The sequence below is a fragment of the Castanea sativa genome, chromosome 9 (assembly GCF_040712315.1).
Source record: "Castanea sativa cultivar Marrone di Chiusa Pesio chromosome 9, ASM4071231v1".
Lineage (NCBI taxonomy): Eukaryota > Viridiplantae > Streptophyta > Magnoliopsida > Fagales > Fagaceae > Castanea > Castanea sativa.
In genome coordinates this window covers 3,809,362-3,825,288 of record NC_134021.1, presented here as the reverse complement: position 1 = coordinate 3,825,288, position 15,927 = coordinate 3,809,362, and the positions used below count along the sequence as shown (strand labels likewise).

Sequence of the window (15,927 nt, the reverse complement as noted above, 5' to 3'; positions counted from 1 at the left end):
TCAGATTACAGGAGCCTCTCAAGTACCAGATACTTTTGCTGCCACACTTCACTACCAAATTGCTTACGGCGTACCCGAGAACCATGCTTTTGATGTAGCCATACCGAGTTTGCCCAGTCCCGATGATGCTCTTTTGATCCAAGTTGATCCGGGCATGACGCCTTCGTGCACATTTGTTCCAAGACGGTTGGATAAAGAACAAGCTGAAAAAACTTTTTCCAGATAAATGGGTTACAAAATATGAGACTCTCCATCGTGCATCTCACCAATTCCCGGCCTCAAGACTCCTTTCTTCATCGAAACCGAATGGTGAAGTTGAAGTCCGATTTAGGACGACCACACCGAAAAAGAAGAAGTGACGGTCTTTCCAAATGCCGGCTATGATCCGGCCCAGTTTCCTATGAAGGTCTTGATGGTCTTCGCATCAAAGCATTTCAAGAAAATGGAAACCCTTGTTTATGAAGGAAAATCACCCAAGGCCATATATGGTGGGACGTTTGTGAATGTGAAGAATGCACGAGAAGAAGAAATATTTGAAGAAGATAAGAAAAGAAGAAAGAAGAAGTCTTCCCGACATTCTCAAAGAAAGATATGAAGCAGGAGACCCAGAAGTTGACCTCCTTGGAGAACCCTCAGGAAGGTTTGATTACTATGTCCTTTACCCCAGATCCAGAAAACAAAAAATTCCATCCCTTTCTCCATGCAAAGAACGTCATGATCAGAACCAACAAAACCAGAAACCACCTTTAATCCCATATTACCAGAAAGTCCTTCCCCAAATACAAAAGTGTCAACCCAAGCCTCCCAGTCAAACCCACACACAAAAACCCTTACCTTGTTACATGTTTGACCATGCATCACCCTCATACTCACAAAATTTTCCTCCTTTAGAAAGTTTTGACCACCCACAAGCCAATGTAAAACATGTTTGGAAGATAAAAAACCCTGTTGGAACCAATCCAGATGGAAGTAAAAAACAGGTCTCATCAGCTGAAGCGGCCCCTCAATTGGCAAGGGAAAATGTCAGAGTACAGCACAGAATCAAGTCCTTTCAAAAATTCTTGACAACCAACAAAAGTTGACTGAAGCGGTATCCAATACCTTTTCATCCTCAAATTCCCTCATTGAAGATTTGAAGAAGAAGATAAAGTCAATTGAACAAGAATTGGAGACAATTGTTTCCACAGTGAAAGATTTGTCTATATCCTTTCCCCTCATCGGGCAAAAAGAAAAAGAAAAAAAACAGTTGTTGATGCAACTCCAGTCTTTGGAGTACTCACAGAAAGCAGCTACTCAAACTCTTCCAATGCAAGTTTACATGCCATACCAACCTCGTCAATCACTGTATAAAGATCTGTCCATACCAGTGTCCTCACCATTTTCCCCAGTTTCCCCATACCAAAACCTTCAACCATTAAACATGACACATCCAGCTCAAAACCCTTTTAAACCATGTGGACTCTTTCCCAACATACCAAATCCAACACCACTACCTCAACTCGAACCCAAACTTGAACCTCCAACCAAACCACAAAATGTCCTTCCTCCCCTCAAAAAAGACAAAGAACCATTATACCAACCACCAGACCCAACCATTGGTGCTTCCTCCAGACCCCGCATATGAACTCGTTAGCCATAAACACCGACCCTCCAAACCCGATATCATCATTTCTCGGAACTTTAACTCTTCAAGAACCAACGCACCTTTTGTCCTCCCAAGGTCATTGATGAAGCAATCTAGACTTGTCTCGATATTGACTTAGATGAAGTCTTTATGATGACCCAAAAGTAGAAGAAAGAAGATGATGTCCTTCGTCCTAAACAACCTCCACCACCACCCCCAATATTCCCTACACCACTGTCATCCCCGATCACCACACAAGATTAACCTACTCATCAACCACGATTCAAAACATCCGTTCACCCTTGATAACAGTCCTCCCTCAAAATGGCATGATGAGATTTTCAACATGTATTCATGGTGTACGCAGAACTTCAAGCCCCAAACAATACAAGCTGCACGTATAATTGCCAAATTTGTAGCAAGACTCACAGTAGACCGAGACAATGGTGGATTAACCTTGGAGAATACAGGCAAAGACAAGCAACCCAGAGTAACACACTCGAGGATTTTTTCACGATCCTCCATAATGAATTTCTTGGTTCATTAGCCCATTACACTGAAGTAGCCAGAGATGAGTTCCTATTGATGAAATGCTGTTCTTTTGAAAGAAAAGATTTGGAGAAACATTTTGACAGAATGTCGAGCAGATATTATGCCTTTAATGGCATGGATGATGTGAATTCTAAGCACACATTCTTGAATTCTTTTCCCGAACCACTTGGTGATGAAACTCTTCGCATGATGAATCTTCAAAAAATCACCTTGCAGCAAGCCTCTCTTGGAGAAATCTATCAGCATGTCCTTATTGCTTTGGAAAAACTATGTAATCAAAGAAAGTTTCTTTCGGAGATTGACAAGATCCATAGCAAGCTCAAAGACAATTGCAAAAGAAAAGATTTGCAGATTAAGTGTTATGATAAGAATTGTTCTTGCCCAACAAAGAGAAGAGGTCATTACAAAAAGTATTCTTGGAAGAAGAAGCATTTTCATCCAAAGAAGAAGTTTTTCAGAAAAAAGAAATGGAAGTTTCTCAGAAGAAAGCAGTTCAAAGGAAAAAATTCAAAAGTCTGTTTTGTATGCAGAAAGCCCGGTCATTTTGCAAAAAATTGTCCAAAGAAAGCCAAAGCAGCAAAGCTTTTGGAGCAAGCCCAGATTCATGCAGATGATACCCCTTTCGCATGTGGAATCACTCTTTCACTTGATGATGATTATTCTCCCCAAGCCTTAGCAGCCATAGCCTATTCATCCTCGAAGAAGAATCGATTCAAGCATTACGGATGATTCGTATCCGAAATCCAAACCATATACACATCTCGGCCTCTTATAGCCCCAATAATTGGCCCTACACCAATAGCCCAAGTTCACATCCTTCTTGATACATATTCCGAGACCCATTCCGGTGATAGCCTTGTTTGACACGGGAGCGGCGGCAACAATTCTTCATCCTAAGATTTTACCGTAAAATCTTTGGATGTCCCATCATCGAGATGTTCGGCTGAGCCAATGGAGAAACATTCCCCGATCACCCAGAAAAGCAAACCCATTCACATTAGAATATTCCCAACCCTTACCATTAAACACCAAGTCCTTGGATCCCCTCTCACAGAGACCTCCTTATAGGATTTGACCTCCTCCACCAGATACCTAGCCTCGGATGGTCTTCCAAAGGCCTCTTGCATAAACAACACCTTCTCACATGGACCCAGGTACCGCATTTGTTTTCACTAAACCCCTTTGATTCCTTGAAAGCCCGGATCATCAATGAATGTTGTGCAGCCACCCACTCGAATTCCTCTTAAAAAACCCAAACCCACTATGGAAAAACCCAGCCTTTTTCATAACCCTCCCCTTCAAAAAGAATGAAGATGTTAACCCTACAAAAGCTAGCCATAGAGGTATGAATCCAGAACATTTGTCCCTAGCTAGCAGGAGTTAGCTACCCTTCTCTCGTAAAGCCTCATTGAACCCACAACTTCTCCATGGGCATGTGAAGCCTTCTATGTTAACAAGCATGCGAACAAGTTCGAGGAAAGCTCGATTGGTAATCAACTACCAAGATCTTAATCATTTCCTTGTCGATGACAAGTTTCCACCGCCAAACAAAAGTGCTCTTTTCCAGCATCTTTCCAATGCCAAAGTATTTTCAAAGTTTGATCTTAAAGCAGGATTTTGGCAACTTGGAATCCATCCAGAAGAAAGGTACAAGACAGCTTTTTGCATTCCAGACCACCATTATCAATGGACGGTAATGCCTTTTGGCCTCAAAAATGCTCCATCCCAGTTCCAAAAAGCAATGGTAACTCTTTTCCAACCACTGTTGTCAAATGCATTGATCTATGTGGATGATATCCTCCTATTCTCAAAAGATGCAGAATCCCATGAAAAATTGCTTACTGAATTCTATAATTTAGTAAAAGCTCAAGGGATAATGCTTTCAGAAAAGAAAATGGTCATAGGAGTATCCTCTATTGATTTCCTTGGAGTAAACATTTCAGATGGAAAGTATACTCTGCAGCCTCACATAGCAGTCTCTCTCAGTGAGTTTCCAGATATACTCACCAGCACCAAGCAAATCCAGCAGTTTCTTGGAATTGTTAATTACATGTCAGATTTCATTCCAAAAATTTCCAGACACCGAGATTGTTTGTCCAAGCTATTGAAAAAATCTCCTTCCGTATGGAATTCAGCTCATACAGAAGCAGTTTAACAGTTGAAGAAATTAGCGAGAAAAGCTTCCCCCTTTACAGATTCCGAGGCACGGGAAAAGGATTTTTGCTGCATGCATGCAAGTGATGAGTATTGGGCAGCAGCTCTCTTTGAAGACACTAATGGAAAAAGAAGTATTTGTGGATACAAAAGCGGTGCATTCAAGCCTTCAGAACTCCATTACCATTCCACTTTCAAAGAAATTCTAGCAGTTAAACATGGTATTGAAAAGTTCCAGTTTCACCTCCTTGGTCACACTTTCCTTGTAGAAATGGATATGTCTTCCTTCCCAAAAATGCTCCAGTTCAAAAGAAAAATGCTCCCCCATCCCGATTTTATTAGATGGTCAAATTGGTTTTCACAATGGTCCTTCCAAGTCAAGCACATCAAAGGTACAGATAACCTTATCACTGACTACCTTTCCAGAAAACCTCCAGTCCTCCATACCACTATAATCCCTCCACCCTTATGTGTCTATCCAATAACAGATCCATCCTCATCCTCAGGTCCTTCCTCATCCTCTTCATCCTCCAATGACATCATGGAAATAATAGAAACCCTTCCCTCAGACATAAAAGACCAAATAAAAACCCTAACCCTTCAAGCTAGATCCAAAAGAATCATCCAAGTCCTCCACAATTACCTCACACAAGACCAGAACCATTTCCTTGCCATTTACCCAGATATTGAGCAACCATGGAAAACCCCATTTGCATTTTGGATAACACGATGGAATGTTGTTCATTACCTTTACATGTGGTACTTACTCAATGAGTACTACTTGTGCATTCACTTTGAACCACGTTTCTACTCATATATTTTTCTTCATGATAATAAATATTTTAACAAATTCTGGCATGAACTCTTGAAAAATGACGCTCATGATGGTCAATGGTCCAAGTATCACAAAGCGGATCACCCCAGGTTTGGTCAAAGAATCACTTCAGCATGTATAGTTGCAAAGCTAAATTCCAAAAATGATGTACAAGCAGAAGGAATTGTCCACCCTCCAGATGTCCATTGGGTAACAAATGCCGACGGTACTATTCACAGACACACAGATGTATCATGGATATCCTGTCACTATTCACTTTCAATGGCAGAATCTCTCAACCAGGGAATCCTTCCAGAAATTGTCCCCGCCGACCCAGACATTTGCAGACAGCAATGGCCTCATCAACACCATTGGGAAATGCCCAGTCCGTTTGATTTTGATGATCCCTATTTCCATAATCCTGATCCAGATGCAGACTTTGATGAAGAATGGTTTCAAGGAAGAGATGATTAGAAGAAATTATGTACAAAAAAAAACAAAAAAAAAACAAAAATTGTGGGACCCACTTTTGTCTTCACCTTCTTTTCCCACCTTGCCGTCACCCTCCTTTCCAGCATGCATAAATTATAATTAGTCCTTTCCTTCAGCTTCAGGATTTCCGTTGTCAGAAGAACATTTTGCAGAAGCCAGCCCGTATTGCAGTCTCCAACACCTGTAAAGCAAGAACTCAGACTTCACGCTTTGTTTCTGTAACTTATTTCGTCTTCTTGTAAAATGTTTGCCTATAAAAAGGCCATTTGTATCATTTGTTTAGCAGAGTGAAGCGAGAACAAAAAAGAAAGAGTGAATTAGAATAAGAAAAATTAGAGGGTCAGCCAGTTTGTGAAATATTTTGCAGTCTGTCTTCCAGTCCTGTAAAATATTTGTTCAATATAATAATATCCATCAGTTTGTTGTATCTTGTTCTGTGTTCCATCCCATATTCTGCAATTATTTTCTATAGTATTTTAGCCATAGAGGTATGAATCCAGAACATTTGTCCCTAGCTAAGCAGGAGTTAGCTACCCTTCTCTCAGAAAGCCTCATTGAACCCACAACTTCTCCATGGGCATGTGAAGCCTTCTATGTTAACAAGCATGCAGAACAAGTTCGAGGAAAGCTCAGATTGGTAATCAACTACCAAGATCTTAATCATTTCCTTGCTGATGACAAGTTTCCACTGCCAAACAAAAGTGCTCTTTTCCAGCATCTTTCCAATGCCAAAGTATTTTCAAAGTTTGATCTTAAAGCGAGTTTTGGCAACTTGGAATCCATCCAAGAAGAAAGGTACAAGACGGCTTTTTGCATTCCGGACCACCATTATCAATGGACGGTAATGCCTTTTGGCCTCAAAAATGCTCCATCCCAGTTCCAAAAAGCAATGGTAACTCTTTTCCAACCACTGTTGTCAAATGCATTGATCTATGTGGATGATATCCTCCTATTCTCAAAAGATGCAGAATCCCATGAAAAATTGCTTACTGAATTCTATAATTTAGTAAAAGCTCAAGGGATAATGCTTTCAGAAAAGAAAATGGTCATAGGAGTATCCTCTATTGATTTCCTTGGAGTAAACATTTCAGATGGAAAGTATACTCTGCAGCCTCACATAGCAGTCTCTCTCAGTGAGTTTCCAGATATACTCACCAGCACCAAGCAAATCCAGCAGTTTCTTGGAAAGTACATAATTTCTTCTAATCATCTCCATTATACCAACCACCACAAAAGCTAGCCATAGAGGTCCAACTGTCTTGGAACAAATGTGTCATGTTTAATGGTTGAAAAGGGGGTAATATGGGATTAAAGGTGGTTTGACTTGTCTGATATTGACTTAGATGGTTTTGGTATGGGGAAACTGGGGAAAATGGTGACGCTTTGTTTCTGTAACTTATTTCGTCTCTTGACAAGTCCAAAGTTACCATTAATTATATTTAATACCACTATATAAATATAATTGCACTCTAGGCCTTATTAATAAATTATATCCCAAGACTTTATTATACACGTAACCCCTTCATAAAATATTCGTAGTAACACAAAGTTATAAATGTAGACTGCCACTTTGTAAATTACTACATCTTATCCTTGAGTACCCGGTTTAATTCTTTAAAGTTATTCATTATATATTTATGAAATCCAATTTCATAAATATATACTTTAGTAATTTCTTACTAAAGTGGTTAGGCCTAACTCTCTGAATAACTAAACCCATTAAACTTATCTCAATGGAATATTTTATATCTCCATCAAGAGACTATGAATTCCATCTTGAGAATATATGTTATATCAACACTAAATGTGGCTGCCCAACATACTGAGGTTTTGATCGTTATTTCAGATCTCACTCCTGATATATCAAAGCAACCTACACTTCATGATCAGGTCCATTATTCTCTCAGGATTAAGAGTTCATGCAAATAGAAGTCGTGAGATTTATTATTCATTTGACAGTCGTTAGAAGAATAATAAATCTCACAGCGGTCCTGTTTAATATATTTTAACTCTTAAAACATATCAACTAGAAGCTTCCACTTCCATGATCAAGACAAATCATCTTAGTTGACACGTTATAGTCTTCGTAGATGAAATGCCCAATTTCATCACCGACTACGAACTATTAATTCTGAATTTACAAAGAATTTGTGATTTACATCTTCTGTGACTTTTCACATAAATCACATACAATGCATCTCATGGACTATATGATAATGTCCCAAATTCATGTTACCATTATTTTGGATAATAATAAAATAACTTTATCAAACACAATATTAAGTCATACATCATGTCATACTTAATGTCATACATAATATCATACATAGCATCATACAATAGGATTTAAGGGCACAAATCCTAACAAAAATGAGCCTATGGTCTTATGCATCTGCTTGTAGGTGATAAATTTTGGTGTCCGGAAATAAAGATAGCCAATCCGGAGTTGCCACAGCTCTGTCAAGACGCTCCCACACTGTATAACCCGCAAAATGTTTATGCCATGTGAATTCGGATCCCACAAAACCCAAATCAAGAAAATCGCATTCATCAAGTACATCTCTAAATGCTTGCATCTGCATATGTGGCCGAACTCTGCCGCCCCTCTCCTCCGATTGTTTTGTTATCTCATTAAAATCTCCCGCACAAATCCAAGGTGCACACCCCCTTGATTTCAGATTCTTTAACCGAGCCCAAGCCTTATGTCTATTCTATGTGTCAAGTTCGCCATAAAACCTTGTAAATCTCTACTCCTCATCCTTGTTTTTATTCACTGTTGTATCTATATGATTTTTTGAGAAAGTTTCGATTGTTAAGTCGAAATCCTTTTTCCAAAAAATTACCAATCCACCGGCCTTATTTCTTCTCGGAGCCACAAATTTGTGTTTGAACTTTATTTTATCTTGTACTAAAACTAGCCTTGCTTTATCCGTCTATGTTTCGGCTAAAAGCACAATAGAGGGATCTTTTGCCCTCACCATATCCGCAAACTGATTTTCTGTTCGTTGGTTCCCAAGCCCTCGATAGTTCCAACATAAGAGACTCATTGGTTCTGGCGGGGTTGGGAACTAGCCTCCGCCAATATTTTGGTTGCTGCTTCATTCACCCGAGAAACTAGTTTTCTTTTTTTTCAATAACTCCAGTTGATCCTCTTCTCTGCCACTTCTTTTTTCCCCTACTGCATCTTCCATGATAATATCTGATTCCGTCTTTGCCCTGACCACTCGTTTCCATTTCTTTGTATTCAGTTCTAAAGTGTTTGTAAGATTAGCTAATAGAGATGCTGGACCACGGTTTGGGAGAGGGGAGGAGTGTGCACGTGGGTACACTTTAGTTGGGGAGCCTCCCTCTTTAATCATCAACCTTTCCAAAATATTTTCTTTATTATTCCCCCACTAATTTTCCCGAAAAGACTTCCTATTGGCATCAAATTTGCATAGATCTCGGTCAATCTCCTGAATTCGCTCTTCAAACGGCTCATCAGATTGCTTTCTTGCCATAAAAATTCAGGATTGCTACATTTGGATTATTCGGGATTGTTTGAGCCGTAGGAGTTGAATTTGGAAGCAACGGTTCTTTCCCCTAAATATATGGAGCGGTATCCACGGTAAATGAATGCTCATCTCTTTCCTTTTTTGGCTGTACAATCTCAGGCGACGAACCCCCCTTACAGACCACCACCACTGGCAATTTCCTGCTCAGATTTGGAGGTGCTGCCTTGGTCGGGTAGTTTTTTTTTGAAGTAAAATCCAGGGACCACGACCACATTCTTCCGAGTTCGTGTAAAAGGCTACGCATGTATCTATGGGCCATATTGTTGTGACTCCAACTGCAAAGTACCTTCATTGTCAATCCATAGGTCGTAGTCTCTATCAGCGTGTGTGAGGTAGCCACACCAATAGCAGAGGTTTGGAAGACGTTCGTATTTGAAGGATACCCACAGCTCTCTGCTATTTTCGAGTGAGATTACATGTCCACAGCATAGAGGTTTGGATATATCTACCATGACTTGAACCCTTACGAAACTGTCACTTTCTATCTTTGTGTTATCTGTAGGTCTACTCATCGTGCCAATAGCCTCACAAATTTTTTCTGCTACGTTTTGTGTTCGGAATCTAATTGGTATATCGTGTACCTGAACCCAAAAATTTGCCATGTCAAAATTCATATCACATAAATCAATATCCTTATCATACCGTTGCAACACCACAAGGTGTTTATCAAAACTCCATGGTTCTATCGATAATTTTTTTTCCATCTCCTCTTTGTTATCAAAGGTGAATAATACAATGTGATCGTCCTCCTTTTTGACCTTGAACCCGTTTCTCGATCTCCATATCGGGTTGAAAGTCTTCGCAATAGCATTGATGTTCAAAGCCCGTTTGGTCAAAAACTTCGCTGCAAGAGTAAATTTTGGTTCTGCCTCTTCTTCAGCCAGGCAAAGATCAGCCCCTTCCTGGTCTGAAAGAGTTAGGCAACTCCAGGATTTGGTGAGGTCGTCCATTGCTAAAACTGTTTCCCAATCCCCACGAACAAAAAATCCACAAAACCTAAGGTAACACTGTTACCAAAAGGACGAAAAAACTCCTCAAAAGAAGGGACAACAAATTCTAGGACCTAGGAAAAGAAGCACCCTCTTTCACTAGCGAAGAGAAACCTAGTTTCGTCTCAAACTCAATCATGAAAAGGGACCCATCTTTTTTTTAAGTATATTAATGTATATGCATGGGGTATGAGGTAACAAGTTAGTATATTATAAGTCTGCTTAGAAAAATCTATACACTGTTTCTTAAAAAAAAAAAAAAAAAAATTAAATCCTTTACTAGGTTCCCTTAAAATAAAATTAAAAAGAAAATTCTTTTAACCAATAAAATAAATAAATAAGAAAAGAAAAGAGTAAAGAGCATGATAGTCCGTACAAAACTCTGAGAAACCCTAAAACCTCTGAGAAACCCTAGCAAGCAAAGCTTTGAGACATCTTCTAGTCCTCAAACTCGATCATGGAAAAGGACCCATCGTTTTTGTTCTCTGGAATTCACTTCAACAAGAAGAAGTTCTCCAACGATTTCGCCAAGTTCCAGGTAATTATTATTTCTTATATAATATTTACCGTTTACTGTTCTCTGTTTGGCTTCTGAGAAAGTTGGGGATGTTAAATCTGTTTGACATTGAGTGTGTTTCATTTAGGAGAAGAAAGGGAGTGATACAAACGAGAGCGAAGAACTGAGAGAGGATTCAAGTTTCATTGAAAGTGGAAAATCCGAAGAGAAGGAAAGAAAGCTCTGTGTCAAGAAGCGGAAACGAAAATCTGTGGGTTCTGGTAATTCTTTTCCTTAATTTGCTCATCTGGGTTTGATTTGAAATGCATTCAAATTAGCTTTATAAGCTAAGTTTGTTTGTTTTTTGTTGGAATTTTGTGTTGGCAGGGGAAACGGTACAAGGATTTGATGTCTTTAAGAGTTCAAAATCAGCTGGAAAATCTGTAGATGTGAATGAAGATAACGATGAGGCCGAAAATGGGCCCTCTAAAAAAAATAAGGAATTGAATAGGCAACTAGAGGTTTCTTCTTATTCTGTGTTCATTTGCTGCTTCTTTTGGTGATATGTCTATTTTGTTTTCTTATTGTGGTTTTGAAGTCCTGTATAATTTCGACTTCTTTATTGTTTTTCAGCGGGATTCGCTGTTGCGTAAGAAGTACAACATTCATGTGTCTGGGAATAATGTATCCACCCCACTTCAGAATTTTGATGAATTAAGCTCGAGGTATTCTTTTTTATTTATTTTATAGATGTTGTCATGGTTTATGTTTGCTGCACGAAGTTACCAGCGTTCTTCTTTCTTGCTATCATCATTTGTACTCTTACAAATATGTTAATGCCCTTGTTCTTAATTTCTATTTATTATTTTATGAGTGAGTTTGGCCTCTAGAGGAGGGTGAAGGGGAAGGTTTAAACCTCTAACTCTGCTTCATTAGACTTGGTTTGCAACCAAGTGTGCTAGGAAAATCACCATTTTTTTTTTTGGGGGGGGGGGGGGGGGGGTCAAATTTTACCTCATACAAGTAAATTACCATTGTAATATGTTATACAGAAAATCTTAGTTTTGTGTAACACTCCTTCCCTCCCTTTCCCTCTAGATTAATGCCATTTCTATTTCTTACTGCATTAGGTGAAAATATTCTGAAGGGAATCTGGTTCCAATTACATAAATGTTTAGAAAGTATTATTATTGCAGTTACTTTTTTTTATTTTCTTTATGCAAATTTTTGTTGTTATAACTATTACTTAGAATAAGAATTTATGTGGTTTGTTTGCAGATTTGGGTGTGAGCCCTATTTATTACGCAATTTGAAAGAACTAGGATTTAAAGAGCCAACGCCAATCCAAAGGCAGGCTATTCCGATCCTTTTATCTGTATGGTCCTCTATTTTCGCTATCTTTCACTTTGGCTAATTTGACTTCTTCTTTTTCTTTAACTTCCAGTTATTTACAAAATTAAGTGTGTAACATAAGCTTCATTAAACTTGATGAGTTGATGACTTGGTTGTGCTGATTGTTGTTAGCTCTCTTGTCATAACCTCATGTTAGGGCCGGGATTGCTTTGCATGTGCTCCAACTGGATCTGGTAAAACACTGGCTTTTGCATGTCCCATGCTTATGAAACTTAAGGTATTGTTTTATGCCTTTTAACAACTTTTTCAAGAGATGATTCTGCAGTTTCCCTAATGAGCTTTATTTATATTATCAGCATGCGTCAACTGATGGCATCCGAGCTGTTATCCTCTGTCCTACCCGAGAGTTAGCTTCTCAGACAACCAGAGAGTGCAAGAAATTGGCTAATGGAAAAGAATTTCGTATCAAATTAATGACAAAACAGCTAGTAGGAAAAGCTGATTTGTCAAAGCTGCCTTGTGATATACTCATATCAACACCACTTAGGTTAAGATTGGCTATTCGGAAAAAAAAGATCAACTTAAGTAGGTGTGTGATGTTGATACCTTGTTTATGCTTACTAATTCATGCTTTAGATGCTTTGGTAAAAAAATCCTTTGACTAGTTCAATGTAACCTTTAAATGCCCTCCAATGTGGCCAATGAGCTGTAGCTCAAATGGCCCTTCAGGACCCTTAATAATGGGATGGAGAATAAGGTTGTGGATAAGACCTGTGGGGTGCGTGTGTAATTTTCTAATAAAAATATAAACTTCTTCTAATGTGAAGAAGATCCCTCTCTTTTGACACTATGAAGGCTTGAAACAAAAATAACAGATTTTATGTTAGTTCAGTTGAGAAAGTGATGGATGCTTTATTTCTCCCTGCTGGGTTTCTGTTTAAATATTAAAAGATAAAAGGAACATTGGTGGAAGTTTTTACTATAGAGCAATTTTATAGGAAATTATACATTGTAGACATCTATTAGTTGTAAAAAGAATGGTTTGAAATGCTTTCAATTGATTTTGGTGACATGCAGGGTTGAGTATCTTGTCCTGGATGAGTCTGATAAGCTATTTGAGCTTGGCATGTTAAAGCAGATTGATTCTGTGGTTAAAGCTTGCTCAAATCCTTCAATAATACAGTCCCTGTTTAGTGCTACATTGCCTGATTCTGTTGAGGAGCTTGCACGCACAAGAATGCATGATGCTGTTCGAGTTATTATTGGCAGGAAGTAAGATTGACCTTCTTCATTATGAAGCTGTGGAGGATTCTTTGAAATGCATCTCTGTTAGTTCCCTAACAATTGACATATATTCTACTTTTTTGAAAATATGACCAGGAACACTGCTTCAGAATTGATTAAACAGAAATTGGTGTTTGCCGGAAGTGAAGAAGGGAAACTTCTTGCTCTTCATCAAAGCTTTGCAGAGGTATACCACATTCTGCTTTATTTCTCAGCATGTTTAGTATCTTTAAGAATGTTCTTTGCTTAAAAATGATGATTTTTTTCAAAAATTAAACAAAATTTGACTTAAAATGCCTATTAAGGCAGCAGATTGTACAACAAGAGTATTTTGATCTTCCTGACCAAACTGCTTGTTGTGTCTTGTGCTTGTCAGTAGAGTTTGAATCCACCCATATTAATCTTTGTTCAAAGCAAGGAGCGGGCAAAGGAACTATATGGTGAACTGGCATATGATAAAATCAGAGTTGATGTCATCCATTCTGATTTGTCTCAATTGCAGGTAAAATCCTATTCCCATTATATTGTTATAAGATATAACTTGTACACATTACTAAACTCCCTTGTCATTCTCTTTATAACTTTTCCACTCTACTGGGGCTTTGAGTCCTCTTTTTCTGTAACCTACTATAATGGCCTGAGAAGTCATTAAACTACATTTTGGTGCTGAAGTCACATAGAACAGAATTTCCTCTTTTCTTTTTTAAGTTATCATGTTTTTGAGTTGTAGATTCTTTTATGTTCCAACAGTCACAGTATACTTAATACTAATTTCTTAATCTTAATACAGCGAGATAATGTTGTCGATGACTTCAGAGCTGGCAAAACATGGGTTTTGATTGCCACTGATGTTATTGCCCGGGGTGTGGATTTTAAAGGTGTCAACTGCGTGATCAATTATGATTTTCCAGACTCTTATAACGCATATATTCACAGGATTGGTATATGGCTTATCTCTAACTGCTCCTAGCTGTTATACTACTAATCTATGTGTATGGTTATGATGATGATTGTCAATAAACATTGCCTTTACTTCATGCACTTTTCAAATAATTCCTGAGCCCTTAGATCTGTTACTTACACGTGATATGAGGAAATGCTTATCACTAGAATTGTAAGATTGCTTTGAAATGATTGAAATAGTTACATGCCTCTGTGTTGGGGGCAAATGACTTTTTTGGTCCCCATGACCAACTTTATCACTCTTCCATATAGGTCGAACAGGCAGAGCAGGGAGGACAGGAGAAGCTATTACTTTTTACACTGAGGCAGATCTTCCCTTTCTGCGGAACATAGCTAATTCGATGAAATCCTCAGGTTGTGAAGTGCCATCTTGGATCATGGCATTGCCCAAACTGAAATGGAAGAAGCACCGTCCACGAAGAGATTCAATATCAACCCAATCGAAAGATTAGGAAGAATAAAGAAATATCTCAAGGAGTTTCATTTGTTCATGGTTTCAAAATTCTAACATGCGGAAGATTTTCCAAATTTTGTGTTTGTAGCTTAATCTTCCAAATTTTGTATTTGTAGCTTGATATCTTCAGAAGCGTTTATCATTTATCAATGAATTTTGGTAATGACAGGGAATGATGTTTATATCTTTGTTTCATTGAAGAGATGAGAACTATGTACAATAATATGATTTTTTAAATTCTTATTAATAAAACCATATTATTGTTCCTTCTGATGGAAACAATGGTTTGATGCACAATAGTAAACCCTTGTAGCAAGGCCGGTTTTTTATTGGATAATTTTGGGGTACTCCACATGGCAATATTAAATAATATTTCTAAATTTAGATGATGTTTATGATCATCATTATCAATATTTGTTTTTAGGCAATTAAAAGCTAACCTCTATGAGTGCAGTGTATGCATCTGAACTATAATTCTATAAGTTTCTTTTTGGTCGTATTGTTGGACCCCTACTGCCTATTACCTAACACTGGCGAATTAAAATCCCCACCCCCTTATTTGCTATGAAGCACCAGAAAATGATGCTTCATTTTTCATTGGGTTTGGATTATTGAGTTTTAGTGCCGAGACATAATTGTGCTACCCCTTGGAAAAAAGGATGCATCAATTAGTGTTTAGTTGTTCTTGATTCTTATTTAGTTCTGCACCCTGACTAGATTGTATTGGCAGAAACCATAAGGCTAACTAGGTCCTCTTCATTGCACTGAGGTTGAGGATTCAGATAACCCACTTAGGGCTAAGACTAGAGCAGCCCTTCTTGCAATCACAAAGGCAACTGACCTGGGTTTCAAGTAAGCTTTGCTTGAAGGTGATGCCTTATTTGTGATTACCCCATTGGACGATTGAAACCTGTATTGCAAAAGTTAGATCACGTTTATCTTCCTGTACATTTTGGCAAGCCAATCATGTAGTAACATTCAAACTATTTATCTCATGATAAAGGTCTCTCTCCAAATTAGGTTGCAAAATGGGCTGATTGTAATTGGGTAGGAACTATCCTCATCTCGGCTATCTCTAGTGTGGTGCTGGATGCTGTTACTGTTGATGGGGATAGCCGGATAGATCCTATCCTTTTTGTGCAATAAAGCTCCTCATTATCATTTAATCGAAAAAAAAAAGCTTTCTATCACCCAACCT

The 15,927-nt window shown here is 38.3% G+C and overlaps 1 protein-coding gene across 1 annotated transcript; it reads left to right on the top strand.

Moving 5' to 3' along the window:
• Positions 1-10,498: 10,498 nt before the first annotated feature.
• Positions 10,499-15,008, top strand: LOC142609548 (DEAD-box ATP-dependent RNA helicase 57). Its single transcript, XM_075781155.1, has 12 exons — positions 10,499-10,717; positions 10,824-10,956; positions 11,063-11,196; positions 11,309-11,400; positions 11,954-12,050; positions 12,225-12,305; positions 12,385-12,617; positions 13,106-13,300; positions 13,409-13,499; positions 13,692-13,814; positions 14,103-14,253; positions 14,528-15,008. Exons 1-12 carry the CDS (start codon positions 10,637-10,639, stop codon positions 14,725-14,727), a joined length of 1,611 nt encoding a protein of 536 aa, XP_075637270.1. The 5' UTR covers positions 10,499-10,636; the 3' UTR covers positions 14,728-15,008.
• Positions 15,009-15,927: the final 919 nt, after the last annotated feature.

Coding starts and splice junctions, on each gene's coding strand:
- LOC142609548 (XM_075781155.1), top strand. CDS start 10,637: ATGGAAAAGGACCCATCGTTTTTGTTCTCTGGAATTCACTTCAACAAG. Junction 11,401..11,953: donor TTTGATGAATTAAGCTCGAG/GTATTCTTTTTT, acceptor GTTTGTTTGCAG/ATTTGGGTGTGAGCCCTATT. Junction 13,500..13,691: donor TTCATCAAAGCTTTGCAGAG/GTATACCACATT, acceptor GCTTGTCAGTAG/AGTTTGAATCCACCCATATT.